This window comes from Sinohyriopsis cumingii, chromosome 6 (genome assembly GCF_028554795.1).
Source record: "Sinohyriopsis cumingii isolate HCF-2022 chromosome 6, ASM2855479v2, whole genome shotgun sequence".
In the NCBI taxonomy this organism is placed as follows: domain Eukaryota; kingdom Metazoa; phylum Mollusca; class Bivalvia; order Unionida; family Unionidae; genus Sinohyriopsis; species Sinohyriopsis cumingii.
Window position 1 is genome coordinate 162,799,572 of NC_142966.1, and position 27,641 is coordinate 162,827,212.

The 27,641-nt window shown below is 36.4% G+C and overlaps 2 protein-coding genes and 1 non-coding gene across 3 annotated transcripts; 2 read left to right on the forward strand and 1 right to left on the reverse strand.

The window, feature by feature from the left end:
• The first annotated feature begins 3,600 nt into the window (after window positions 1-3,600).
• Window positions 3,601-3,673, forward strand: Trnas-cga (transfer RNA serine (anticodon CGA)). Its single transcript has one exon. It is a non-coding gene; the product is annotated as a tRNA-Ser (tRNA).
• Window positions 3,674-7,297: 3,624 nt separating this feature from the next.
• On the reverse strand, window positions 7,298-11,323 carry LOC149798436 (C-type lectin lectoxin-Phi1-like). Its single transcript, XM_089960603.1, has 3 exons — window positions 10,802-11,323; window positions 8,301-8,483; window positions 7,298-7,679 (listed from the first exon to the last, which is right to left on the reverse strand). Exons 1-3 carry the CDS (start codon window positions 11,145-11,147, stop codon window positions 7,456-7,458), a joined length of 753 nt encoding a protein of 250 aa, XP_089816729.1. The 5' UTR covers window positions 11,148-11,323; the 3' UTR covers window positions 7,298-7,455.
• Window positions 11,324-14,839: 3,516 nt separating this feature from the next.
• LOC149798437 (C-type lectin lectoxin-Phi1-like) lies at window positions 14,840-17,602 on the forward strand. The gene is made up of 3 exons (XM_089960604.1): window positions 14,840-15,277; window positions 15,924-16,106; window positions 17,293-17,602. The coding sequence occupies exons 1-3, from the start codon at window positions 14,959-14,961 to the stop codon at window positions 17,511-17,513; spliced, it is 723 nt and encodes a 240-aa protein (XP_089816730.1). The 5' UTR covers window positions 14,840-14,958; the 3' UTR covers window positions 17,514-17,602.
• The last annotated feature ends 10,039 nt before the right edge of the window (window positions 17,603-27,641 follow it).

The window sequence follows — 27,641 nt, forward strand, 5'->3', positions numbered from 1 at the left end:
ATATGCTCCCTCAAATATATATTTAAATCTATTCGCAGATAATGTTTTTGAAGCTAAAATGGTTCCTGGTACATTAGATGATTGACTTTTTTTAGTAGCTCTTACCCGTTACCTTTGCTGCAGAAAGGGACAGAACAACGGGTTCAGAAGAATATGTGTTTCGATTTCCTGGACATTTTATGATTATGGTCGTTACCCTCAGAACTGGGCACTTTGTGGCAATTAATGAATTCTTTCGAAGACCGATTTCTGTAGCCGTAATTATTGTTTCTGAATTATATGTCTGTCTATATGTCTATATCCCCGTTCTATTATTAAGAGTATCTGGTTCACTGTACAAACCATCCAATTTCATTAAATTAACCTAGCAAGATCCAATTTAAGTGTCTAATTAAGGATGGGTAATATCTTCTCCGAACCTGCGTCGGTATATACCGCAAAAATCCCACAAACTCATCATCGTTACTTATGGTCCCTCGGTATTATCCTAAGTAGCAAAAGCAGTCATTTTCACATAACATGTACGCATTTATTAAACGTACAAACGTGTGCAGACATTTCTGAATAGTTAAAATGTATATTTTATAAGTTGACTGTCACTGAATATTTTAAGTTGTAAAAGTAGTTCCTGGCTGGGTCCGCGATACATATTCACATGAGAGAACCATTAAACGATGGCTTGCAAACTGAATGTAGTGAATTGAGTTTAACCAGTCTTCGGAATTCGGATATATTAGAGAATATTGAGTAGAAATGTTCACATATTCAGCCACACTAGTAGAGTTATTTAATGAGCTGCTATGTGAATACGAGCACTTGTTTCCAGATGTTCCGACCCGCACAAATATAGTCTACCATAGTGATGAAATTTTAGGTCGTTCACGTTGGAACAGCATGCTTACAGGATGAATACTCTCAAGCAAGAATGTTTGGAAAAGGAAATTCAATATTTGCTTGAGAATTAGTTTCTTGAACTAAGAAAATGTATCTGACATTCCACATGTATTCTTTCTGTATGTGCACCGACTACAGAAAATTGAAGAGTGTCACTAAAATATTAATTCCCAATAGCAATAATCAATGACTGCATATACACAATTAGAAATGCAAAAGTGTCACCAAATTCTACCTTTCAAAAGGAATTTGGCAGTTTCCATTCACGGAATGAGCAAAAAAATGTCCACGTTTCAAACTCCACTGGGACTTTATCAATATCAGTTGATGTCATTCGGTATGATTCCCCGTCAAAATACTTGCATATAATGAACCTATGAAATAAATGGTTGTGATGCGTACATCGATGTCGTCATTATATACGACATATAGAAAGTTCACTTTAAAAAACATTCGGAAATTCATTAATCAGTTGATGGTAATTGGACACATCAAGTAAAATCATCGAGTTTTCCCTTGCTTTGTGTTACATTTTAATGACATTTTGTGGAACATGGTCAAGTTAAGTCTGAGGAAGTTGAGGTTAAAGCAGTCTCTGAATTCCCAATGCCTATCAGTAAAACGCGACCAATGCGATATTTGGGTATGGCTAGATAATAACAAACATTTTGCTCAACTTTTCATAATTGTTGAACCTCTAGGTTCTGACGAATACGAGTGCGAGGACCAAGTTTTGTTGATCTGAAAAATGTTAGGAGGCTTTTGATAAACTAAAGGCTATACTGAAGAGTACATCGGTTCTTTAAGTTCCAAATTGCAAGCAATCGTTTTAAATGGCTCAGTTCAAGTGATCTAGGAGTTTATGGAGAATTAATTCAAGCAGTTCAAAATGATGCGGATCATCAAGTATTCTTATTTCTCTAATCAATTAACAAGCACCAGACAATTATTCCATAATTGAGAAGGTACTTGTGTAAAGTATATCTGATTTAATCATGTTTATTTTTAATTCAATTGTTTGTCAGTTTTAAATTTTTTATTCTATTATAATGTAAAATTTTTCACTAGAGATACTTTTTCAGAAAATTGTTTGACCTTGACTGTTAGTTTATAAACACCAGGTGTTGATCTAAATTCTGACCTGGATTCAAAATTAGTAAACATAGTTCTATTTTATTTTGAAATGATTGGTTGTTGTCAAGGTCACGATGGGACTACGTGGGTTAAGAAGTAAACACTTTAATTCTGGGAATAAAATCATTAGTCCAATCAAGGCCATATTCTGTGTACGTGATATGAACATGATCATGTGACCACCACCCGATTTCGCAACTTAGGGGAATTTATAAACTGCGTCTTGTGATACAATATAATCTTTGTTTTGAGAGAGATTTCTCAGTTTTGGGGCGTTTTACACTGATGTCAAGTTAGTTTGTTGTAGCCTGATTTTAAGTTATAATTTTCTTCAGAACAGTTGGATTTCAAAAGGATTAATTCTTTATTCTCTGGAAATATTTTAAAGAGTGCTCACACAGAAATTTTGGAAAGACATTGCCTACAAATTTAATTTGGATTTCCATCACCGGAGTGCCATTATTTGTATTTCTACAAGGAACTGTAGATAAGCACAGTACCGACTACAGCAAAGTCATCGTAATCCATCTTGGATTTTCAATCAGGATTTGAACTTGAAATTATTAGAACATTTATTACTAGGACTTTTCCAATTTAGTTCGTGGATTATTCTTAGGTTATTTTTGGATTTGATTCTTGAAACCGTAAGTTCTTCTCCTTTTTTTCATTTTTACAGAATTTTCCAGGAAAATAAACTTTTTGTTAATTTTTAAAAAGCTTGTTGTTTTCACTCTTTCTATGTTGTTGTTTATTCGAGCCTAAACATGTAACACTTGGCTTTAATATTGGCTTTGCAAACCTTTGAAGTTTATAATAATTACGCTCCTCCCATTATTGTATTCAGTGATCACAACCACTTTACTTGAATTAGCAGGAGAAAACATATCCTTGTTCAAAATGAATTTGATGTTGCAAGAATATCAAGATATTAATCAAATCAAGTTAAAGACCACCTAAATACAGTCGCACTTTCACGTGTGTACAAGTTCTGTACTGCTTTATTTTGTATACATTTAGTGTCATTCTTGCTACATCTTCCTGTGTAATGTTTGTTTACTTTTATGTTTTCATATGTATTTTTCATTAATATGTTAAAGAGCATTATTCCATACTTTTCTTTAAGAGGGGAAACGTAATTTATCTACTGTTTTTACTTGTAGTGTTTCTCTAGATTGCATAAGATATGTAAATTGATTTTACAATTATTTCAAATTAATCGTTAACCTGCCAGCAAGCTGGGGTAATTCCCATTGAATGGTCAAGTCAGATGATTGAGAATCGCCATGTAATTAACGTCGGGTAAGTAATCAGGTTTATCAGGTAGAACGTATTGCCACAATGAGTCGTAAAACAATCATAGTGTGCACATAACGATAATTTATCAACTATGATTGTCATTTCGTATGTTCTTATTTTATTGTCAGTCTGCTGTTGTGTTTATGTTTAGATATAATTTTGAGATGAACGATATGTTTTGATTATTAAATGGAATTGCATAGTGCATTTTGACTTTTGGACTAACATATTGTTCTGGGATTGTTTATGTATTCAGAATAGTTCTGGACAATGACCGCCCCGGTGGCCTAGTGGTTAGAGCGTCCGCCTCGAATGCGGGAGGTTGTGGGTTCGATCCCCGGCCGAGTCATACCAAAGACTTACAAAAATGTTACTAACAGCTGCCTCGCTTGGCGTTCAGCATTAAGAGGTTAGTGTTAGGACTAGTCGGCCTGGTGTCAGGATAATGTGACTGGGTGGGACATCATGCTACATGTCTACGGTATGATGCCTCAGTGCTAGACATCACTATAAACTGCCATATTGCAGACATCGTAGCGATATGACTGAAAAATTGTTAAAGTTACGTTAAAAATCCAAATCACATCATATCACATCTGGACAAGGACGTGTTACATCAAGTCTCTTGGCACGTCAGCGCATTTAAAGACCTGAAATTTATACGGCACACTAGATTGTCTTTGCCTTATGTAGAAATGTTACGACTATTTGGGATTAAATTCATAATACAGCACGTTCCTCCTAAATATTTGTCGAGCGTGGAGAATTAAATGTTTAAAATGCACAAACGAGTTTTGATTCACTTTGTTTTTGATGACCGAGTCTGAACTCGTATACGTCTACCAAGGATTCTTTTATTCATTGGTGCGATATTAAAACCTAGAATTATCGGTGTAGGTGCTGCTCTGCATATAATGTATGGACGTATCTATTGACTTGTACTATACAAGTATGGTTGATAATTGTATGTTTGTGTCAGCTAGCACGTGGAACATGAAACAATGCTACTACTTATTTAAATTTTAGGGAAATACCTTTTTGAAAAAACAGTTATCTATATCATGTACTTCCACTTTTGACGAGATTTTGTATTAAGAAAACAAAATTTGTTCATTTTCCACCTTGTATGCATCATAAATTTAAATTGAATATGGATCTCGTGTTTAGTGCATTATGTGTCTGGGATAAAAGGTTATCTCGACATCTACTTTTCTTCAAGGCAAGCATTTAGCATCCAAGCCTGGCATAATTTGAAAACATGGTAGGATGGTTGCCACGATTTATTTCCATGCATAACCAGAGAAGATTAAATGGGGCAAAGACGGCAGTGCAATAGTAAGACCTGTACAAATAAAGACCTAGGGGTTCGAAGTTTTGGCTTCAATGCCACCAGTTATCTATCCTACAATCTTGCATCATTATCACCTGCATTTAAAAGATCTAAACCTTTTCCCGTAATGCAGTGCTACGTTTCTATATTGATATCCACCAAAGAAGTGTTTTCGAACCAAATAAAGCGTTTGCATTATCTTTAAAGTTGTCTACGATCATGGACAAAATTAACAGTTTAATGTGTTTACAAAATAGCCATGTATACATTTACAACTTCTAGATTGTACTGGCATTTGTGTAAGCACCACATTAAAAATGGCTAACGTTGGTCTATGGTTGTGTACAACTTTTATATTTGTCAACACATTTGGATTTGAAATTTATACGGCACTCGTATTATCTTTGCCTTACGTCAACATTTTACGACTATTTGGGATTAAATTTACAATACAGCTCGTTCCTCCTAAATATTTGTCAAGATAAGAGAATTAAATTTTTAAATTGCACAAACTAATTTTGATTCACTTTGTTTTTGATGACTGACTCTTATATGTCTACCAAGGATTCTTTTATTCATTGGTGCGATATTAAAACCATGATAGTATCTGTGCTGCTCGGCAGGTAATGTATGGACGTATCTATCGACTTTTATTATACAAGTGTGATTGATAATTGTACGTTTGTGTCAGCTAGCACGTTGAGCATGATTATTATTGTTGTTCTAGGGTTTAACGCCATTTTTCAGCACAAGATAGGCTATACATGGCGGCCAGTATAACTGGTGGAGGAAGAACCCTGGAAAACCCAGGAAGAACCACAGAGGCACGAGAAGCTACTGGCAGGCTTTCCCACGTACCCAGGCTAGCCGAGCCTTGGACTCGAATCCGTTGAGCATGAAACAATGCTACTAAATTAAATGGACGGAAATAAATACCTTTGAAAAACAGTTACCTGTACTTCCACGTTTGATGAGATTTTTTTATCAAGAAACAAATTAGTTTTCTTTCTTGTATGCATCATAAAGTTAAATTGAAGCTGGATCTCAGTGTTTAGTGCAATATGTGATAATACGTGGTATCTCGATAGCTACCCTTCTTAAAGGCAAGCAGTTAGCAACAAAGCCTGGCATAATTTGAAAACATGGTGGGATGGTTACCATGATTTCCATGCACAACCAAATAAGATTAAATGGTGCAAAGACGGCAGTGCAATATTAAGACCTGTACAGGCTATGGCCTAAGGGTTTGAAGAGTTAGCTTCAATGCCGTCAGTTATCTGTTTAAGACCATATTCGTAACAACGGATAGGTCTTCATGTTTTACATACTCATTGTCCCTTTAAAAACTGATTATAACACTAGATTCTTTGATTTTTTGCCGATACAATATTTGCATGTGCGCATTTTAACACTTAAAAAGATCGAAAATGCTAATATATGCTTTTATTTTCACTAAAATATAGAAAACACAGCCGTCCATTTGCACACGATTACAGTTTCTCCTGGTGCGCCACAGACGTGTCGTGGCTCACTGCATACAAACCATTGTAGGAGCAGTGTCAGAAAATTATTTTATTACTTTTTAAATAAAGCCGTTTGTACGCCTACTTTTGGAAATTTGCAAAGCCGAATGTAAATTTCCAATTGTGAAGACTCATTAAGCATGACAAATATGTGTTATAATTGGCATACACAAACTGGTCTCGTTTGTGCTGAGGATTCAGTATCAACAGGACTGCATTAAGAAATTTGTGCAACATTTAAGTGTTACGTTGAAGCCGCCGTTGATTTAAATTTTAACATTCTTCCAATCTAAGAAAGGAAACTATTTTGTTCAATAACGTATCTTTGTGAAGCAATGAAGACGTTTGGTTCAAATATTCATTTTATAATTTAGGTTCAAACTACGTTCAAATTTAGGCGTCACCCATTAATTCACCCCATATCAAGTATTCTTGAGTACTATAAAATTTTATTAGCGAGATTTGAACGTGTCGCATAAATGTATTCAAGAGGGAACGAAGTCCGCTTTTGCATTTTAACATCACATTCGAGTAGAAAAATATTTTATGACCAGCTGGAGCACCGACGGGCTAATTATCTCTAAAGACAATCTGACAGACCTTGATGTTGCCCTATGTTTAATTCGTACACGTGTGAAAATGTGACGTATTCTTAGCTCCATGGGGTATCGACATGGCTTATGATTGAAACCCAAATATGTTTAGGAAGCTTTGCGTTGTAAGACATTAAGCTATTACAATTTTTGACCAGTTGGTTGTTGAAAAGCTTAACGATTTATTTGCATATACTTTACATGTGACATTTGCTTGCACATTACGCCAACTATTCTGTTGAGAATTGACAGTAAATTAGACTATTCAAAGAAATGTACAAATGCATCAGCTTGAAATTTTATCATGCACGTTTCATTTGACATTAAACCAAATCAGCTTTTTGCGATTCGTTTTAGTATTCATATTCTGTTGAAAGATTTTGAATACGCATTTCCTTTTCGTTGTATTTAAGTACCTGACCGTTAGCTAAGGAATAAATAGAATTAATCCTGCAGCATATTTCTGCCGCTTAGCTTCATTGCACATTTAAGATTTATAAAACAAGCAAAAGAAAACAATGACCATATACGTTTGCTACCTGCTGGTGCAGTAGTTTATTCCAATGCCGATTCCAAAAATAAAACGCTACATATGGAAATATATATTTTAAATATGAAATATCCGAAGTTCATGGAGGACTCTTGGTTAATTTTTAAAATATTCATATCAAACTATTGAATTGTTTCAAAAAGCAGCCCGGCAAAGATAATGTAACTTGTTGCTGCAATCTTCATCGTTCAGTTTGTAATCAAATATCTTGTTCAGATCGCCACAGTTCTCCTTTGAGGCCCAATTGTCGGGTTGACCAGATGCCCAGAAAGCCGAGCTAACCTTTTCACCATTCTGCCAGTTCCACTGTCCCTCCGAGGAAGCATCCGTTGTACCGACCCAGACGTTATTGCAACTGCCTAAAGCACAAGATATATAAAGATCATAAACTTTCAAAGAATTTAAGAGATAGTGGGTATTGCTATGTTTATAAGGACGTATGCCTAAGTAATTTATCTTACAAAAGTGACAGGAAAGTATCGCGATTTTCATACACAAGCATTAGCCTTAGTAGCCATGTACATGCATTTTGTCTGAAATCGTAAAGTAACAAATCTCTTTACAGGATCTAACTAGGTTTTAAGGAGTACCGAGTAATGAAACTTCCGATTTTGGGCTAAACACTATTCGATTTTGAAGTCGTGACAATATTACGAGAAATCCGACTGTCACTTGGAAAAATAAATTATCACAGAAAATCGAAAAGAAACAGCGAGATCTATTTTGTTAAGGATTTACAACACACGCGGTCTTTTTCTACAGCACATCGAACCCGTACGAATGGCAGAGAAATTTCGTTTGAACACAACCAATACAAAACTAGTTAAATATAGACAATACTTTTAAAACCTAATCATTGAAGGTCCAATTTATTAAGACCGTAAAACAAATGCTAAAATACAATAATAAAGTAGGAACAGATCAAGAGGAATGTTTCACAAGTTAGGACCTTGGAAAATACGCTGCTTTTTATACATTACCTGCTTTAGTTCGTGCAAAATTTCTGAAAAACTCTAGGTTGCGATCATTTAGACTGATCAAGTCGCCACCGTCTTGCTGACAGACTTGTCTGGCTTCAGACCAGGTCTTACAATCGCTGTAGAACTTGAAGCAAAATTGGTCTTGCTGATAATAATCGTACCCAGTGCGACACGTTTTGTTGGCTGGAAAAGAACATTGCATCATTTAATGAAAACTGAGTTTGCTATTGCTCACAATTACAATAAACTAGTATCTAATTCAAAAGAGATAAAATCTGATAACAGTACTGTGCTTGTTAATGAAAATCAGTTATCGTATCGTATAGTGAGCGTATAAAAGTTCTATTTCGAATTGAAACTTAGAAAACCTAATTGTCAATATTTCCAGAAAAACTCGTAACCTATATTGTATGGATTGATACAAGTACACTGGCGCAATGGACACTCCGACGGTCAGTTACATGGAATTGCAAATTTACAAAGGAAGAGGTCTGAAACCCCAAGTTACCCAGCAAGAAAGAGCGTTTTCGTAGCAATCCTTGACTGATTAAACAATCCTTCAGTGTAACGTAATTATCTCTTTCCTGTTTAAGGGGACATGGTGGTTCCCAGGAATATCTCCACTTGTAATCCTTGTCAGTGATGTAGGCATGCTATTCGAGAATAAGACCTATAATTTCGGCATCCGAATGATGGATTATTTTCCTTCCAGTCCATAGCGTCTTTTCATGCACGTTTGAATTTCATTAAGGCGCTTTCAGAAAATAATATTCCAAGTTTAACCTACGGGAACTGCGAAAGTGACGTCTTGCACATTTTTGTTAACTCTTACAATGTTAAGCAATCTTACAGTGAGAAAGCAATATGGAGTTTTGTTGACATGATATGCCATTTACACTGGTGTAGAATCCATTTAGTGGCAAGGAGTGAATTTTGTATATATTGAGCAGGATTTGTGTTTAAGACCCAATAACAAGTTTTCAAAATACATAATTTAACATATTGCAAGACGGATTACAGGATGCAGCAATTCCAAGACAGGAGACATTTGTCCAAGTCTGATTTGCATCATTTACCGCGTAATTATGCATTGGTTGGATGAAGACCTATTTGTGTCCATATTCTTCTGTGAACACTGTCAAGTTTTTACATTTAAACCACTGGATTTATGTTACGGATATAACGTTCCCCCTCCCCCACACACCTGCTAATACCCAAGCAATCCCTTACTTGTTCTGATCTTACGCCAATTTTTATTTTATACAGGACATAACGCATATGGGGGATAAATGTATACACCTTTGTTAAGCATGTTGCGATTAGTCCCAATCGTGATATCCACTGTAACTGAACCAAGTACCATGTTGTAAAATATACAGCTACTAATCTCTTCTCGCACACCAGTGTAAACAAGAACATACACTAGTAATCGTACTTGCAATACATTTAAGTATATATCCCATTCAGTATATATGCGATGTAAATGTATGTAAATTTGCGGATTAATTGTTAACACCCATGTATTAAAAGATGCGATGAAAGAAATGTAAAGCAAATAGTTTTGCAGCACGTTTTTCATATATTACAGAAATCTCTTGTTACTGCAAGTTTGATAGTCATCGAGTGACAGGTATGCTTGTAATACGATTGTCAGTCCAAGTGACTCTAGTTGTCTGCAAGCAGAGGCGTAGCGGGGGGGGGGGGGGGCATAGGGGGTACATATGTCCCCGGGCGCCAAGATACAGGGGCGCCAAAATGAGGCTTACAACGTTACATTATAATAAGTAAACAAGGGTAATATTCAAAAATTTGATTAAACGGGGAGGGGACTGGGGCGCCAATTTTATAGTTCGTCCCCGGGCGCAAAATATAGCTACGCCTCTGTCTGCAAGAAATCAAAAATAGCACCTATTGTACCTTTAGTAGCCTTCATGCAAAATATTTCACAATGCAATTGCTTGATATCTCAATTTCGTGATCTAATGCGTGGCCAGTACAATATCAAATTGCATATTTTAGGCAATTTAAATACATGTTGCCTTGAAACAGATTGACCCCATAACATTGTAACTCTAGTATTGTAAGCGAATATAGAATTCGAAAGTTACTAAACGCGATAATTGACTTAACCACATCCACCAACCCGTTAAGCCAACTTCCATTATAAATAGCCCTTGCTAACAGCTATTACTTTGATCTTGTGTAAAATAACTATTGTATCTGACATTTACAGGTAGCGTCTCAGAGCAACTCCTAGCAAGCCAGATCTTAATTAAAATAAAATAAATCTGCATAGACTTTCACAAAATGCACTGTCAGATCTGTATCTAATCAGTCTATTCCAATTCATTATAAAGTAAATCACACCATATACCCCGATTTACTAGTGCATTATGGGTGGGCAGATCAGGATGCGTGTTGTCTGCATTTAGATCCCCCGACGTATGCACAGGTAAAGACTTGTAATATGGAAGCTAGTACTTAATGCATTGTATACTTACTGGTGCTTAATATGAGAGCTGTTAATCTCGTCAATGCGTCATCAGCTTTCTTATCCAAGGAATCAATTTTTGTAGTTAAAGCTTTATATTCATCACTAGGCCCCTGAGGTGTGGTCATCCCCGTACACGCGCTTTTCATGGCATTTGTTACGTCTTGCTGGATGATGCGTTGACAGAAAGAATCACCAAAATACATTTTCACGCCGCTATACGAGGATCCTTGATCTTCAACTGTCATTGAATTTTGGGTGCAAGCATTTTCGGTAGATTGGGAGCCAACATATGCAACCCGCGTCAACAACTGGTGAAACAGGATCAGTAAAGTAGATGTAATTATCATTCTCATTTCAAACGACGTGCCTAAAGAAATAGAACGTGGTCAATACTGTGTTTTGGTAAATTGAATTCGGTCCAGTACAAAACAATGTCGATTCAGCTAAATGATCGATATTGTTCTTCTTCAACCTACGAACACACAAGTGTCACTATTTGTCTAACAAAATGTTCCGGTGTTATATAGGAACCAAATGTAGACAGGCTTTGTTGCCTCATAATTAGTTACCTTACGGTGTTTAGCTTTTGACTCAGCTATTTCAAAATACTGAGTTCAGTTCACCCACTGATGCACGAGCAAATTGCAATGAAAAACACGATTATCTCAACTTTCCTTTCCTTCGACTGAATCATAAGCATGGCATGGTCTTATTAGAGTAAATTCTCGCGATTAAAATTAAATTCTACAATTTAGAATTCATTTATTATTAATTCTAAAATGCATAAAGCGCAATATAGTGAAATGCACTTGATATAATTAAACATTATTAATGGACAAGAGTACATAATACAAGTAACCACTTTTTAAATTATATTTATGGCTGTTTGTTTTCATTAAAGTGTTACCCCTATGTGCGTGCGTACGTGTGTATGTGTATGTGTGCACAAATTTTAGTGAACCTTTACCAAACTTTTCTTGATGTAAACTGGTGCCAGACCTGCCATATTTCGTCCATTATACCTGCTATGTTCGTTTAGATTTTCGATTTGTTTAAATCACAAAATTATTTATGTATTAGGAACATTAATGCAAATTACCATAACTGGATAGATAATGTAATTTGGGTTTTAAATCTAATTTCTGGCTATGGTATTAGGACCCCATCATTTGAGTGGGGTCGAGTGGGATGGTGTCAAAAGGTACTTTTTTTTCTAAACAAACGTTACTATGGATATATAATATATTAGACTACTTTGACATATAACTTTCTGCAAGTGCCCTAGAAAAGTGGAGGATAGGAGCGGGATGGTAGGAAGGTGTTTCGATTGTATAAAATGTTTCATGAAAGACTCGGGGAAGATTTTCTCCTAATATAAACTGATGTAAGATGCTCTTAAATTGACCGCTCCGATGACGTAGTGGTTAGAGCGTCCGCCTCGGATGCGATAGATCGCGGGTTCAAACCCTCTGTCAGGTCATATCGAAAACTTATTTTGAAAAATGGTACTAACGGCTTCCCCATCACTATAAACTGCCACTCTGCAGACATCGTAGCCATATGACAAAAAATCTATTTGAAGCTACGTTGAACATCCAAATCACATATCACACATACTTTACTTAGATTCCACAAAAAACTCTCTCCTATAGCTGGGTGGGGCAAGGGATAAAGCAATCCCTGGCACATATAGATTGTAAGAGCCTTTTCACTGCAAATGTTAGCATATTCTTTAACAATTGGTTGCAAGCATGACTATGCGAGTGGCACAACCGTAGATTAGCCTGAGATATTTGATTTGAAATTGTTTTATAATCTTTATGTTGTTTTGAGTATATTATTCTAATAATGATGTTAGTATTATTATTTTTGTGTGTCTTGAGTGAGGTAGATGGCGGTCTTGGGATCCATTACTTCCATACAATAGTGGCGCATCCTTTTTCGGATGAAATATCGAACCATTAAAACCATTCCAATTAAATTGTGATGGTGAATGATAACTTGTGGAATCAATTTGGTAATCATGCATGCTATACCAGCCCAATCGTTGATCATATTTGTTGTTCATGTGAAATTGTGGTGACTTATTCTTTGAATGAATTTATTTATCATACTTGTCATTGCAGCTGAATATTTATGACACACTTCGTGATGTTTGCAGTGAAATACTAATCTAAATGTATATGTTACCTTAGAAAATAAATACATTTGATTAAAAAAATATACGCGCCTTAAATTTTATTATTTTCGGCACTAAATTTGTTCTTCTTTAAAATAAAAAAGTCTCTATCTAACTCTCTAAAACTTCTTGCTTAACCTAAATGCAAAGTGTGATTTCTGTTCATATAGATTCGACAATGATTAATACAATGCATATATATTCAACATTGATGTATTCAATGCATACAGACGCAACATTGATTTATACAATACATATAGATTCAACATTGATTTATAGAATGCATACAGATTCAACATTGATTAATACAATGCATACATATGCAACATTGATTTATGCAATGAATACAGATTCCACAATGATTTATGTTCATATAAGATTCAATTTTGCCTATTATGTAGATGAATAAAACAAAGGCTGGTAACTATCCCATAAGGTCATTTACTGTACATTATTAAAACCGTCCGTTTACTTGATAATGTATTATTCGCCTTTGGCAGGCATGTGCAATCTATGAAACTCCTAAATTATATAATTCACAAGTAAATGTTCTTCGGACAAAGAGAATAAAATGTGTATACGTCAAGTCTTAAGGTGCAGCCCGGGCTCTTGTGTGTGTGTGTGTGTGTGTGTGTGTGCTGTTGTTCTAGGGTTTAATGCCATTTCTCAGCACAGTATAGGCTATACATGGCGGCCAGTATAACTGGTGGAGGAAGAACCTTGGAAAACCCAGGGAAGAACCACCGACCCACGAGAAGCTACTGGCAGGCTTTCCCACGTACCCACGGTAGCCGAGCCTTGGACTCGAACCCACGCAGACAGAGGTGAAATGGCAGTGATCCGAACGGTGAGGGCTTTAGACCACTCGGGGCCCCGTATGTATGTATGTATGTATGTATGTATGTATGTATGTATGTATGTATAATAATAATAATAATAATAATAAACTATCTTTAACGAGGATAACACATTTGGTCCTGGCTGACCCATCTTCCATGTGGTCCTTAGTTTTTGTAATAAAAAAAATAAAAATAGAAGATCATGCACATAACCATGTATCGTCGCACACTCATTCGTACATATTTGACATGAATGACTATGTGTGACTATACTGGGAAACATACAAATATATATCAATTATGGATATGATTTTAAAGTTTTCTATTCAGAGCTTTTAATGTCATTCCAGCTGGTCTAGAAGGAATTTCTTTAATGATATTTTTAAAAAAGCAAGGGAAGTTGAATTACGTATCCTCATTGGTAAGGAATTCCATACAGTAGATGCTGTTACAGAAAATGAGGTTTATTAATGATTGGTTTCCGACCAAGGAATCTGGAGATCGTTGTTAGTCGTCGATCGGAGATTACGCTCAGTATGTATGTATGTATGTATGTATGTATGTATGTATGTATGTATGTATGTTCTATAATTGTATTGAACAATACTATGATACATGCATTTACTTTTATCTTTTAACTATGTACATTATTTTATGATCTTTAACGCTTCCGTGAAGTGAACAGCTGTGTGACAAAATTCCTCTGTATTGTGATAATATAGTGTAAATGTACTATGTTATGTGCCCTGGTTATGGTTAAACCCAAGGTCGGGGAAGCTTAGGTAATCGGGTTTCTCACTGCGGGCACTTAGCTCGTGCAGTATAGGGTTAACCAAGCTAAGTATTATAAAATAGCTAAGGCTAAATTTAACTCACCGTCAGGAAATGCTGTACGCGGCATTGAAACCGGTTTAAGTTTTCGTTCATATTAATGACGCATGAATATTTTGTGGTGCCCGTACTTTTGAAGAACGGTTGCGTCCAATTTCCCTACTGTTCATAAGCATGCGGGTGTGCATTATAAAAACATTCTGATCGATGTGGGTACCTAAATCGAACTTTTTCTGTACTAAAGATAATACGTAGTGGGAATACGCATTATTGATCACATCAGATTGCTTTAGAACGTAGTTAAAAATCAGGACGATGAATATATTTTTTTCACTCATCCTGTTTCACCAGTTAACGCGGGTCGCGTATGTTAGCTCCCAATCTACTTGCAAGCAAACTTCTGTAAGTCTTGGTGATTATCCATTGACATGTGGAAGCGTGAACATGTTTTTCGATGATGCGTTCTCGCTGCCTGTTGTCCAGCTAGACGATCCTATGAAAGTGTGCCCGGAGGCGAACAAATCTAGAGCAGCAGCTGAAGAGCAATACAAAGCTTTGAGTTCGAGAATTGCAAACTTGGAAAAGAGAATCAATGACGTGGGACAGAGCATCGCATCTTCCACATTCAGGATCAGTAAGTATTATTTTATACTGTTTAATACTACGTTGCGGGCAACTGGTAATAAGAATAGGCTTAATAGGTTTTGGTGGGTGTGGCATGGTCATGTAGTACGTAATAAGCTGAAAGTTGTAAATTAACTTTAAACCATGTCATCAAAATATAATCTCCTTACGCGTAAATGTTAGTTCCAAATATAAATGTGTATCTTGGCCTGCCCACGTATAGTACATTAGCAAATTATGATGAATAGTGTGGTCGATACTTTTAGTTGTACTCGTGATCTTAATGAACTTAATAGATCCATATTTGCTGGCGCATGATATATAGGCATATCTGGACAATTTGTAGTTAGATCCGATTTGAAAGTGAGCGTTAACTTGTTTTGATTTAACGTTGCATTAGTTTGGTTCAGGCTACCTTTCAATTAAAAACAAAAACATTCGCGGTTTAACGTAATTAAAAGCACTGCATCATTGATCTACATCTGTTAAAACTAAATTTTGCCGAATTGGTGATCATTAAAGTCTATCCCATACAACTTGGCATAAACAAATACAAACACCCCATAGGGGTTGTTTATTTTTTATTCAGTTAATTACATGGGAGTACGGAGCTGATGGTCGGCTGTTTTCAATGACTGATACATGTTCTTTTGCAGGCAAGCATACGTGTCCCACTGGGTACGAGTATTATTATCAAGACCACTTTTGCTACAAGTTCCACAGCGAGTGTAAAACCTGGTCTGAAGCCCGACAAGTCTGTCAGCAAGAAGGTGGGGACTTGATCTGGCTAAAGGAGAGCAACTTGGACTTTTTCAGAGATGTATCACGATCGCAAGGGGGTATAGTACCAGCAGTAGTATATTTTCCTTCCACCACTGCTTCACCGAATCTGTTCATTTTTAATACGTTTATGGCTATTTGCTATTATGATCTTCTACGTATTTTTGTTTTTTTTTTCCGATTCTGTCATTATCATTACTAATTGTTATTACAGGCTAGCATTTAAACTTGTATGTTAAATGATCAGGTGTAGTTTAAATATAGGAGCGTGTAAACGTGTACGTGTAGGGCTTAAGGCCACGTACATAAACGTACGAAGTTACTTGTGACTTTAAAGTGTTATAATATTTATAATTAATGTGGACTATTATTGGTTGTCAGAAAAGCAAATTATGTATTTCGTATGTAGGGGCCTCGATTGGTCTAAAGCGCCCTCCGTTACGGATCACTGCCATCTCACCTGTCTGCGTGGGTTCGAGTCTCGGATTCAGCCAATGTGGGTACGTGAGAAAGCTTGCCAGCAGCTTCTCGTGGGTCGGTGTTTTTCCCCGGGATTTTCCCGAGTTCTTCCTCCACCGTTAATACTGACGGCCACGTATAGCCTGTCGTGTGCTGAAAAATTGCGTTAAACCATAGCAACATTTCTGGCGCCTGTCTTTCATATGTAATAGAAATCTTGTTGATAAGACCCTTTCTCCTCGCTAGTGACAGAAAGCTCTGTTTGCAATATTTATCCAACTGTTTCTGGTTAGATGGCACAGTTTAGCTACCCTGTAATATAAAAAGCATTTTAATAACTCACATACCCTGCATCCTTGCAATGAAATAAAACCGAACAATATGCAACAAAATCGCAATGATATTGAACCAAAGACGATGAAGCTAGTCGAGTTGCCAATCCCAATGTCGATTCTGTTGAAATATGTCTAGTTTCGCTTTTTATTTAGTGGTTGTCTAAAATGTATTCCACGCAATAGACTATATTTCCTTGGAACTCTATAATCTAGATGAACATGTAAGAGCAGTGACGCGTTCAACCACTAAATACTTAATTTAACCACTTCAGCAAAATATATTTACAAGAGTGAGATCAGGTTATGAACACGCGCTGGAGTATGTAAATCGCAACATTTCGTCTTGAACTATTGACATCGATTAGTCCGATGTCCCTATATACCTGGCACCATGTAGGCATTATCCGTTACATCTCCATTTCTTTTATCCTTTATCTTCGTTTGTCCGTAGATACTTGCAGTAACGTTTGGGTTGGCGCAACGGACATAGTCTCAGAAGGACAGTGGTACTGGGTGAATGGTGAGAAGGTTCGCTGCACTTTCTGGCAACAGGATCAACCCGACAGTCGGTTCGACGATGAGGATTGTGCTAACCTTATAAAGCTCTTTGATTACAAACTGAACGACCAACCTTGCAATGACAAAGAAAACTTTATTTGCCAGATTGTTTGAAACCATTTCATCTTTGAATAAACTTTGAATCTTTGATAAAATTTGTTAGATATTTCATGAAATTTTAAAGAGATTAAATTTATGCCTGACCTTGCTTTACGTACCTGCATTGCGACAAAGTAATATTACACCTCCAGGTAGTGTACACGTATGTGTACATTTTTGATTATGGATTTATTTTTTCCATATGAACCTGTAACATTAACTGCTGACCAAGTATGCGGGTGAATTCCATTGGTTCATTAGCTACCTTTTCATACCATTATCTTAGAGTTCGGAAGTTTACAGTGACGGGTAAAGACATAACAAGTAAAAACCTCGGTGCAGTGGTTTGAAACTGTTCGTGGTAAAATATTTTTTTAAGTAATGGCATCGAATGAATAATGCAGTCGCATAACTAAGACGCTTTGCTTAAAAGTTTTAAAGAATTTAACTCCAAAACTTTATTGGGCAACTTACTATATTACTTGCTAGTTCACAACTGCATTCCTTAGTCTTCATACGCAGAATAACATCTGCAGCGATTGGCAATTTAGCAAAACGTACATCCTTACTGAGTTTTAAAACTTGGCTGTTTTGTTGGATTCAAAATGCTTTTATTTGTAAACAAACCCTGCGTTCAATCTAAAGTCTCAAAAATGTTGCATTCACGTAGGGCTTTTCCCAGTCTAAAAAAGCTTGTAGACAGGTAATACGGTTACATGACAAATCAAACTGCTGATCTAAGGCGCAAACGGCGCAACTGGATGCATATGCTGTCACATTATGTACGTTATTATAACAGATCTATTGTAGTCTCCCATCGGATGTGAGGTTAAATACATGGTAATGCAATCACCTCATTATGCAGCGTTAAGGCGGTAGATGTGGAAGTAAATTTCTAGTTTATTTAGATAGAGGAAGATCGTTTCCAAATATTAACGATTTTAGGTTACGTTATCGCATCTCTCTCTCTCTCTCTCTCTCTCTCTCTCTTTTCTCTTTTGCGGATAGGATCTGGATGGTGGAAAAAGATACACCATTCTTAATATTGTAGTTTCATTAGTTAAAACAGTTTCTGGACTACAGAACAACCATAAACAAACAACAGACACTAAATTTGGATCATAAGTGTTATGTGGTGTACGCTTAAATAGTCCTGCCCGAATAAACCGTTTGATCTCGATATCCGTGAAAATTGGATATCTAGAGCTTTTACACAAAAGATCTATGATCAACACATGGAAAGTATCAATCAAAATAAATGACAAATTTATAAATCATTAGTTAAAGACTAATTAAGCTACCTTCAACGTCCTATGCAAAAACATTTACTGGTGTTCATACCAATACGTCCATCAGATTCAGTGTTGCATATAGCACACTTAAAGTAACTGTAACCTTGACTTTCAAGACATAATAGCAGTACACTCTCTGGTTCTGATAAGTGTTTAGGCTCGAATAAACCGTAACACAGAAAGAGTAAAACAAGCTTTTAAAATTTTAGCACCTTTATTTTCATGGAAAAACTCCGTAAAAATTAAAAAAAGAGGAACTTAACGGTTTCAAAAATAGAATCCAAAAATCCACGAATTAAACTGCAAAAGTCCTAGTAATGTTCTTATATTTTCAAGTTCGAATCCTGATGGAAAATCCAAGATGGATGATGATGATGTATGCTGTAGTCAGTACTGTGCTTATCTAGTTTCGTATAGAAATACAAATAATGGCACTCCAGTGTTGGAAATCCAAATTAAATTTGTAAGCAATATCTTTCCAAAATCTGTGAGCACTCCTCAAAATATTTCCAGAGAAAAAAGAATTAATCTTTTTGAAATCCAAATGATCTGAAGAAAATTATGCTCAAGATCTGGCTGCAACAAAATAACTTTGACATCTGTATAAAAAGCCCCAAACTGACAGATCTCTAAACCAAAGGTTATATTGTATTATATGTTTATATCACGTACATGGAATATGGCCTTGATTAGACCAATAATTTTCTCTAAGAAATAAAAAAAAAAAAAGTTGTTTACATTCGGTCCAGGTGTTAACATTGTTTCCATCACTTACTAAGCTTTTTTGTTCACATTAGGCAGCCCAGTAGGCATACATCTCTCCACATGTCAAGGCATAAACATTGAGCACGTAAGTCCAGGCCATCCATACAAACTACCGCGCACTTCTATAAAAAAAAATACAGCGTCGATTGATCTTGACGAGTGGGGTGAGACTCCGTCCGTCAGTCGGTTAAAATCGGGAAGAATGTGACCAGGGAAATTCCAAGGCTTTCTTTACACAAAACCTAGTACCCAACGATGTCACCATCGCGCTGATACGAAACCACTCAGACGCATTCAATACCAACCTCACGGTTCCGGATAAAACCTAGCAGAGGTTCACAGGTCCTCGCAAATATTTTTACAAAGTGGACAAGAATGTTTTCTATGCAGCTTGGACGCCGATTAGATACGGACGTTTATTACAAACCCCCATATGCTAAATTCTAAGCAGTTTTAGACGTATTTTGCGACAACAGAAAGATTTACAAAGAATTCTCTGATGATGGCCTAATTCGTATGAAAGATTATATAACGTTGACACCGAATGAAAGAAAAATTTCAGATCTACAAATAAGGATTTTGTTTTGCAAAATGGACAAATCAAGTATGAAATTATACCTTCTCGGTGTAAAAGTCTGGTATGTTACATATACAACTTAATGCTTTTTTCCTAATTAGATAAAACATCTATGCAAGTATTCATTCGCCTAAAGTTCACTACTGATGTGTTAAAGATTTCACTCACAGATCAAGACGGAGACATTAACTGAAATACCTAACAATATAATATGATTAGAGTACTTAAAAGTAATTCTTAAAACACAGCGACGTATCCCAGGACCTAAGAGGGATACCTTTCCATGACATTTAAAAAAAAAAAATTTATAAAATCCCTTTTAAACGCATTCATGAAAATTGAATTCAAAGATGGGATTGTTAAAATCCAAAATGGTGACGAATATACAGTAAAAATTCCGAAATCGGAAAAGCGTTAATAATTACACACTTTAAATAGTAGAGAACGTAAATTGCTGGATACCCAAGTCGTACACAATTTGTTGGGAATTCACCGATTGAAAATTAGAACCGTGGTCAAATTGGACGAATTTGTTAAGTTCAAAAAGTGAAAGGAACTTTATCCATGCTATTAAGATGGTTTTAGTTTTAATATTCAGTACTATTCTGGAGAATGTTTAATATATACTAAAAAGAACAATTTCATTTTCTACGTTAAACCCGGATATATTTCATCTTGTGGTACCAAAAACTATATATTTTAATTTGTGGGTTCGCCACGTATTAAAATAGTGTTTTTGATACGACACGGTGAAATATATCCGGTATTAATGTAGGAAAAGAAAATATCCTCCAGTTATACTACTTCTATATTAAGCGAGGCAAAAAAAAAACTTGCAAGCCGCTAACTCTCTCTCTCTCTCTCTCTCTCTCTCTCTCCTCCTTTAATATAAGATTCATATTTACTATGATATTTTCTTAACTCTTTATCTTTAGTCATTTCTCGCATCAAATTCTTTGTTTCCTGTTCATCAATATTTGAACGTACATATTGCGTACCATTGTCCTAATGGTAAATTTAATCTCCATGCATCTGTTTTACTCGGTGGTTATTAAATCCAATTCCTCATGAGCCATAGCATCATCGCGTATTGCATTACTAACTATGTCACCAATACCATGAGCCATAGCATCATCACATATTGCATTACTAACCATGTCATCAATACCCTGATGAGCCATAGCATCATCCCACATTCCATTACTAACCATGTCATCAATACCCTCATGAGCCATAGCATCATCACATATTCCATTACTAACCATGTCATCAATACCCTCATGAGACATAGCATCATCACTTATTCCATTACTAACCATATCATCAATACACTTATGAGCCGTAGCATCATCCCATATTGCATTACTAACCATGTCATCAATACCCTTATGAGCCATAGCATCATCGCATATTCCATTACTAACTATGTCATCAATACCCTCATGAGCCATAGCATCATCGCATATTCCATTACTAACCATGTCATCAATACACTTATGAGCCATAGCATCATCCCATATTCCATTACTAACCATGTCATCAATACCCTTATGAGCCATAGCATCATCGCATATTCCATTACAAACCATGTCATCAATACCCTTATGAGCCATAGCATTATCGTATATTCCATTACTAACCATGTCATCAATACCCTCATGAGCCATAGCATCATCGCATATTCCATCACTAACAATGTCATCAATACCTTTATGAGCCATAGCATTATCGCATATTCCATTACTAACCATGTCATCAATACCCTTATGAGCCATAGTATCATCCCATATTCCATTACTAACCATGTCATCAATAACCTCATGAGCCATAGCATCATCCCATATTCCATTACTAACCATGTCATCAATACCCTTATGAGCCATAGCATTATCGCATATTCCATTACTAACCATGTCATCAATACCCTCATGAGCCATAGCATCATCGCATATTCCATTACTAACCATATCATCAATACCCTCATGAGCCATAGCATCATCCCATATTTCATTACTAACCATGTCATCAATACCCTTATGAGCCATAGCATCATCGCATATTCCATTACTAACCATGTCATCAATACCCTTATAAGCCATAGCATTATCGTATATTCCATTACTAACCATGTCATCAATACCCTCATGAGCCATAGCATCATCGCATATTCCATTACTAACCGTGTCATCAATACCCTCATGAGCCATAGCATCATCCCATATTCCATTACTAACCATGTCATCAATACCCTTATGAGCCATAGCATCATCGCATATTCCATTACTAACCATGTCATCCATACCCTCATGAGCCATAGCATCATCCCATATTCCATTACTAACCATGTCATCAATACCCTTATGAGCCATAGCATCATCGCATATTCCATTACTAACCATGCTATCAATACCCTCATGAGCCATAGCATCATCGCATATTCCATTACTAACCATGTCATCAATACACTTATGAGTCATAGCATCATCGCATATTGCATTACTAACCATGTCATCAATACCCTTATCAGCCATAGCATCATCCCATATTCCATTACTAACCATGACATCAATACCCTTATGAGCCATAGCATCATCGCATATTCCATTACTAACCATGTCATCAATACCCTCATGAGCCATAGCATCATCCGATATTCCATTACTAACCATGTCATCAATACCCTTATGAGCCATAGCATCATCCCATATTGCATTACTAACCATGTCATCAATACCTTTATGAGCCATAGCATCATCCCATATTCCATTACTAACCATGTCATCAATACCCTTATGAGCCATAGCACCATCCCATATTCCATTACTAACCATGACATCAATACCCTTATGACCCAGAGCATCATCGCATATTCCATTACTAACCATGTCATCAATACCCTCATGAGCCATAGCATCATCGCATATTCCATTACTAACCATGTCATCAATACCCTCATGAGCCATAGCATCATCCCATATTCCATTACTAACCATGTCATCAATACCCTCATGAGCCATAGCATCATCCCATATTCCATTACTAACCATGTCATCAATACCCTTATGAGACATAGCATCATCGCATATTCCATTACTAACCATGTCATCAATAAACTCATGAGCCATAGCATCATCGCATATTCTATTATTAACCATGTCATCAATACCCTTATGAGCCATAGCATTAACGTATATTCCATTACTAACCATGTCATCAATACCCTCATGAGCCATAGCATCATCGCATATTCCATTACTAACCATGTCATCAATACACTTATGAGCCATAGCATCATCGCATATTCCATTACTAACCATGTCATCAATACCCTTATGAGCCATAGCATTATCGCATATTCCATTACTAACCATGTCATCAATACCCTCATCAGCCATAGCATCATCGCATATTCCATTACTAACCATTTCATCACTACCCTCATGAGCCATAGCATCATCGCATATTCCATTACTAACCATGTCATCAATACCCTTATGAGCCATAGCATCATCCCATATTGCATTACTAACTATGTCATCAATACCCTTATGAGTCATAGCATCATCGCATATTCCATTACTAACCATGTCATCAATACCCTCATGAGCCATAGCATCATCGCATATTTCATTACGAACCATGTCATTCAATACCCTCATGAGCCATAGCATCATCACATATTCCATTACTAACCATGTCATCAATACCCTGATGAGTCATAGCATTATCGTATTTTCCATTACTAACAATGTCATCAATACCCTCATGAGCCATAGCATCATCGCATATTCCATTACTAACCATGTCATCAATACCCTTATGAGCCATAGCATCATCACATATTCCATTACTAACCATGTCATCAATACCCTTATGAGCGATAGCATCATCGCATATTCCATTACTAACCATGTCATCAATACCGTTATGAGCCACAGCATCATCGCATATTCCATTACTAACCATGTCATCAATACCCTTATTAGCCATAGCATTATCGTATATTCCATTACTAACCATGTCATCAATACCCTTATGAGCCATAGCATTATCGTATATTCCATTACTAACCATGTCATCAATACCCTGATGAGCCATAGCATTATCGTATATTCCATTGCTAACCATGTCATCAATACCCTGATGAGCCATAGCATCATCACATATTCCATTACTAACCATGTCATCAATACCCTTATGAGCCATAGCATCATCACTTATTCCATTACTAACCATGTCATCAATACCCTTATGAGCCATAGCATTATCGCATATTCCATTACTAACCATGTCATCAATACCCTTATGAGCCATAGCATTATCGTATATTCCATAACTAACCATGTCATCAATACCCTGATGAGCCATAGCATTATCGCATATTCCATTACTAACCATGTCATCAATACCCTCATGAGCCATAGCATCATCACATATTCCATTACTAACCATGTCATCAATACCCTGATGAGCCATAGCATCATCACCTATTCCATTACTAACCATGTCATCAATACCCTTATCAGCCATAGCATCATTACATATTCCATCACTAGCCATGTCATCAATGCCCTCATGAGCCATACCATCATCGCATATTCCATTACTAACCATGTCATCAATACCCTTATGAGCTGTAGCATCATCACATATTCCATTACTAACTATGTAATCAATACCCTTATGAGCCATAGCATTATCGCATATTCCATTACTAACCATGTCATCAATGCCCTCATGAGCCATAGCATTATCGCATATTCCATTACTAACCATGTCATCAATACCCTCATGAGCTGTAGCATCATCACATATTCCATTACTAACTATGTAATCAATACCCTTATGAGCCATAGCATTATCGCATATTCCATTACTAACCATGTCATCAATGCCCTCATGAGCCATTGCATTATCGCATATTTCATTACTAACCATGTCATCAATACCCTATTGAGCCATAGCATCATCACATATTGCATTACTAACCATGTCATCAATATCCTTATGATCCATAGCATTATCGCATATTGCATTACTAACAATGTCATAAATACCCTCATGAGCCGTAGCATTATCGCATATTCCATTACTATGTCATCAATACCCTCATGAGCCACAGCATTATCGCATATTGCATTACTAACAATGTCATCAATACCCTCATGACCCATAGTATCATCGCATTTTGCATTACTAACCATGTCATCAATACCCTCATGAGCCATAGCGTCATCGCATATTTCATTACTAACCATGTCATCAATACCCTCATGAGTCATAGCATCATCCCATATTGCATTACTAACCATGTCATCAATATCCTTATGAGCCATAGTATCATCGCATATTGCATTACTAACCATGTCATCAATACCCTTATGAGCCATAGCATTATCGCATATTCCATTTCTAACCATGTCATCAATACCCTCATGAGCTGTAGCATCATCACATATTCCATTACTAACTATGTCATCAATACCCTTATGAGCCATAGCATTATCGCATATTTCATTACTAACCATGTCATCAATACCCTATTGAGCCATAGCATCATCACATATTGCATTACTAACCATGTCATCAAAATCCTTATGATCCATAGCATTATCGCATATTGCATTACTAACAATGTCATAAATACCCTCATGAGCCATAGCATTATCGCATATTCCATTTCTAACCATGTCATCAATACCCTCATGAGCTGTAGCATTATCCCATATTCCATTACTAACCCTGTCATCAATACCCTTATGAGCCATAGCATTATCGCATATTTCATTACTAACCATGTCATCAATACCCTATTGAGCCAGAGCATCATCACATATTGCATTACTAACCATGTCATCAAAATCCTTATGATCCATAGCATTATCGCATATTGCATTACTAACAATGTCATAAATACCCTCACGAGCCATAGCATTATCGCATATTCCATTTCTAACCATGTCATCAATACCCTCATGAGCTGTAGCATCATCACATATTCCTTTACTAACCATGTCATCAATATCCTTATGAGCCATAGCATCATCCCATATTGCATTACTAACCATGTCATCAATACCCTTATGAGCCATAGCATTATCGCATATTCAATTTCTAACCATGTCATCAATACCCTCATGAGCTGTAGCATTATCGCATATTGCATTACTAACTATGTCATCAATACCCTTATGAGCCATAGCATTATCGCATATTTCATTACTAACCATGTCATCAATACCCTATTGAGCCATAGCATCATCACATATTGCATTACTAACCATGTCATCAAAATCCTTATGATCCATAGCATTATCGCATATTGCATTACTAACAATGTCATAAATACCCTCATGAGCCATAGCATTATCGCATATTCCATTTCTAACCATGTCATCAATACCCTCATGAGCTGTAGCATTATCGCATATTCCATTACTAACTATGTCATCAATACCCTTATGAGCCATAGCATTATCGCATATTTCATTACTAACCATGTCATCAATACCCTATTGAGCCATAGCATCATCACATATTGCATTACTAACCATGTCATCAAAATCCTTATGATCCATAGCATTATCGCATATTGCATTACTAACAATGTCATAAATACCCTCATGAGCCATAGCATTATCGCATATTCCATTTCTAACCATGTCATCAATACCCTCATGAGCTGTAGCATCATCACATATTCCATTACTAACCATGTCATCAATATCCTTATGAGCCATAGCATCATCCCATATTGCATTACTAACCATGTCATCAATACCCTTATGAGCCATAGCATTATCGCATATTCAATTTCTAACCATGTCATCAATACCCTCATGAGCTGTAGCATTATCGCATATTCCATTACTAACCATGTCATCAATACCCTCATGAGCCATAGCGTCATCCCATATTGCATTACTAACCATGTCATCAATACCCTTATGAGCCATAGCATTATCGCATATTCCATTACTAACCATGTCATCAATGCCCTCATGAGCCATAGCATTATCGCATATTCCATTACTAACCATGTCATCAATACCCTCATGAGCTGTAGCATCATCACATATTCCATTACTAACTATGTAATCAATACCCTTATGAGCCATAGCATTATCGCATATTTCATTACTAACCATGTCATCAATGCCCTCATGAGCCATTGCATTATCGCATATTTCATTACTAACCATGTCATCAATACCCTATTGAGCCATAGCATCATCACATATTGCATTACTAACCATGTCATCAATATCCTTATGATCCATAGCATTATCGCATATTGCATTACTAACAATGTCATAAATACCCTCATGAGCCGTAGCATTATCGCATATTCCATTACTATGTCATCAATACCCTCATGAGCCACAGCATTATCGCATATTGCATTACTAACAATGTCATCAGTACCCTCATGAGCCATAGTATCATCGCATTTTGCATTACTAACCCTGTCATCAATACCCTCATGAGCCATAGCGTCATCGCATATTT

Excerpts from the sequence above, each read along its gene's own strand:
- LOC149798436 (XM_089960603.1), bottom strand. The coding sequence starts at position 11,147 with ATGAGAATGATAATTACATCTACTTTACTGATCCTGTTTCACCAGTTG. Across the intron at positions 8,484-10,801 it reads AGCTCTCATATTAAGCACCA|CCAACAAAACGTGTCGCACT; the intron begins GTAAGTATACAA and ends GTTCTTTTCCAG. Across the intron at positions 7,680-8,300 it reads TTTTGCACGAACTAAAGCAG|GCAGTTGCAATAACGTCTGG; the intron begins GTAATGTATAAA and ends CTTGTGCTTTAG.
- LOC149798437 (XM_089960604.1), top strand. The coding sequence starts at position 14,959 with ATGAATATATTTTTTTCACTCATCCTGTTTCACCAGTTAACGCGGGTC. Across the intron at positions 15,278-15,923 it reads ATCTTCCACATTCAGGATCA|GCAAGCATACGTGTCCCACT; the intron begins GTAAGTATTATT and ends GTTCTTTTGCAG. Across the intron at positions 16,107-17,292 it reads TGTATCACGATCGCAAGGGG|ATACTTGCAGTAACGTTTGG; the intron begins GTATAGTACCAG and ends GTTTGTCCGTAG.